We start from the raw sequence: 3,571 nt of genomic DNA on the forward strand, positions 1-3,571 counted from the left end.
GACATCCTTCTTTTCAATGATTGCTTCACAGCCTGTGCCATTTGGATCCTTCCCAACAACACCAGCTTTACTGAAAAGCCCAGATGGGACTTTCCCTGCAATATATACCATGCTCCCGTAACCCTCCTGGCCTCGACCTTTGTTAGTCATTGTCCTCGCACATCCAGTCCCTTTCCTGTTCCCATTCCAGCACTACACAGCCCTCATTCCACCCAGTATTTTTACTTCTCTCTTTCACTGCTACACCTCTCTCCCCACTTCTCCCCTGCCATTTGTCTAGCCTCCTGACTGCACATAGCTGCCCTATGCTCTCCCCACCTCATCCTCGCACGCTCCCCAGCAGCACTTCACTATCCACCACCCTATCCTACTGAGACAATCTGAAAAAGGTCGGGATTTGTGGTGGAACAATTCATAGTTTTCTGCACCATGACAGTGCACCTGCTCACAGTTATTTCAATGTTCATGAATGTTTGGCCAAAAACAACACTATAATGATGCCTTAGCCTCCATATTCACCTTATATAACTCTTATGTATCCAAAAATAAATAAAACCTTTGACAGTTATTTTACAAGCATAGGTGAGACTGAAAATGATATGCTGAAAGGGCTAAAAGCTATCTCAAAGACAGTGTCCAAGAACTGTGCTAGGAACTGGAGAAAGAGCTGACATGAGTGTATGATATGTAATGGAGAATATTTTGAAGTGGGTAAAACTGATATAGACCAGTAACTAAAATTATTTTCAAAAAATAAAAATTCCCTTTATATTTGGATGCACCTTGTGTCTCAAACTTTTTACATTTAACTTGAGAGCCAGAGTGCATGTTTTGAAGGAAATTTTAAGAATGTACAGCACAGCTATTGTATACATGTTTTACGCAATGTTCCTTATTATCAGGTGAACAATAACTGAGGCAGAGATTTAGTGAAGGAATCCATTCAGGTGAGCCATGTCTCATAAGCAGCAAAGGTTTGACACAACAAAAACACATTCTATTAGCAAAAAATTAATGAATTTGAGTATAAAGTTCTTGAATTATTGCTGGTTTTGTACAAACAATAATAAAAATGTTTATTTCTTCGGACCAAGTTTGACTGCATTTATCTTGGAAAATTTTATAATACTTTTGTCATCATGTAGTACATTCATACCAAATAAAATGTAAACTGTATGAAAATGGAAATGTCTGAAAACATAAACAACACATATTTAAAAAAATTTATTATTTATTGCCCAAATATGACATCTTCAACAATATCACTGTCTTGATCATCGCCAATTGCTAATGAATAATTATGGCATCTACTTGCATTATTCCTTCTTAACACCATCCTGAACCCAGCACACTTTTTCAAGTTTCTCTATGTGCAGGTAGTATGCAATCCACTCATCCTGAGTGATAGTTTTCAAACCTGAAACAATTGGGGGCAAGTGAGAATATATGCTTTTTCTCAGTTACTGAAAATTGGTTTGGAATAAAAAAAAGAAAACTCACAAAATTACTACACACCTTCTTTCACCAACTGTAGTAACTTCATAATGCAAATTTTTCTTCTTCTGACAACATTTTTAAGCTTTGCCCGTGCCACTTCAACTGGATTAAGGCTGCGGTTGTATGGTGGAAACTGCAGCACAGTGTGTTCTCGGGTTTCAAATATTTTGTTAATTTTAAATACTTGGTCTTTTTGCTTAAATTGTACAATTAAGTGAAATATTATTGTTTTTGTCACTGACAAGTCAGCAATCATATAACTTTTTAACAACCACTCAATTATTTCCCCATTTTATTCAAGGGCCAAATTGGGAGCTTTGTTATGAAACTTATTGTGATATGAAGCACTGTCCATAGCAGTAGTACTGGTGAGAGGCAGATTCATAACTATTTCAGTCTAAATCCAATCCAAAATAATTCTTAGGTTCATTTTGTTGTGATAGTCCTATGGGGCACAAGACCAGTATCAGATCCTATACAGACAACAATAATTATGTTACTTCCTGGCAGATTAAAACTGTGTGCCGGACCGAGACTCGAACTCGGGACCTTTGCCTTTCGTGGGCAAGCGCTCTGCCAGGAAGTTTCATATCAGCGCACATTCCACTGTAGAGTGAAAATTTCATTCTAATAATTATGTTTCTGCCATTAACTGTCTACGATTCTGTCGACATTTTCTGTTATTAATGTTGTTCTCCACCTAAGTTTCATCAATATAAAGAACTTTGTCTTGCTCACTTAACTTCCTTACTTGCATAAAATACTTGCATCACCAGTCAGTTACATCAGTTCTCTCTACCAAAATCTTCCTTTTACCTACACTTCTCTTCCAGATAAATCTCAGTTCATGCAGTGTCATCGGCAAAACAGCTTTCTGCAAAGAAAAATTAATTTTCTGTTTTACAGCAGTAAGTAAGTTGCATAATGTTGACACTGTTTTTTGAAAGTCCAACAGCATTTATCAAGTTACCAATTTTGTAAAACTGTCTGTAACAATCGTTTCTTAGCACCCTCTCTTGGCGATTTCAGTAAACAATGTGGTTTATTTTCACACTCCTTTCTGATACATACTATTGTGGCATGTCTGACTTTTGTATAAATTGCAGTTCTTTGGAGTTGGCAATATTACCCAACAGTTCTTTGTGTATTGACTCTTTAACACAAGCTGTAATTACGTTACAAGTCTGCAAATACCTCCTCTTTGTATTGTGCACATTTTCTTGCGGTGTAATAAGCTTATCCGTCACTTCTGAAAAACTATGTAAATCACCAAATATTCTAAATGAACTGTCTGACACTATCACACAAACGGAATCGACATAAATCGCCGCCCACTGTACTTCACTACTAACCAGGAAATGGGCAACTGATTTCTGGTGTGCCTGTAAGGCAGTTGCAGAACTAGTGACTAGTTTTGTGATACTGGCGGCCTAAAGGACAAGTACATGGTAATGATCAGGTGTTAGTGTAACTCATGTGGTGTGGGGAAATAGCTGTTCAACAATCCATTGCTGAACACTTCCTTAGAATTCAGCTTTCTAAAAACATCACACCTTACTATGGGTAAACATGAGAATTTAATTTGCTTTTTTGAGGAAGCGAGGGTACATTTTATCTTTTGTGTAATGCATCCTTTCAGCTCCTCTGTTTAGAGGCGATAACATTTCTGGAAGCTCTTGCTGTGTGGCACAGTGCTCATAGTGTAATGCAAATGTTACATAACTGTTGACTGTCATGCTGCATAAAATCTGTCCATTTGCAAATAATTAATACTTAGCAACAGACTGATAACTGTTTTCAACAATGTCAAATATGTTGGTCTACTACAGTGAGAAACTCTGACACAAGAGGCGAAAACTTCTCTTATTTTTCACATATTAAACAAAATGATCTTCCACTTGGTACACTACTCAGACAGTTAAGAGAAATGTGTTTGTTCAACTGATATTCTTTCTTTTCTTTACAATTAATTCTCCTTTACTCTCATATTGTCTTGTTGCCACATCTGAAATATGTAAAATAATGATATGTCATCAAACTTCCAGTAGTACCCTAACCTCATCAAAGTATCAAA

At 36.8% G+C, this 3,571-nt stretch overlaps 1 protein-coding gene across 1 annotated transcript; it reads right to left on the reverse strand.

Annotated features, from left to right (window-relative positions):
• Positions 1–1,213: 1,213 nt before the first annotated feature.
• LOC126412437 (uncharacterized) lies at positions 1,214–2,959 on the reverse strand. Its single transcript, XM_050082035.1, has 2 exons — positions 1,516–2,959; positions 1,214–1,417 (listed from the first exon to the last, which is right to left on the reverse strand). The coding sequence occupies exons 1-2, from the start codon at positions 1,751–1,753 to the stop codon at positions 1,317–1,319; spliced, it is 339 nt and encodes a 112-aa protein (XP_049937992.1). The 5' UTR covers positions 1,754–2,959; the 3' UTR covers positions 1,214–1,316.
• Between the last annotated feature and the right edge of the window lie 612 nt (positions 2,960–3,571).

This window comes from Schistocerca serialis, chromosome 7, assembly GCF_023864345.2.
Source record: "Schistocerca serialis cubense isolate TAMUIC-IGC-003099 chromosome 7, iqSchSeri2.2, whole genome shotgun sequence".
Classification (NCBI taxonomy): Eukaryota; Metazoa; Arthropoda; class Insecta; order Orthoptera; family Acrididae; genus Schistocerca; species Schistocerca serialis.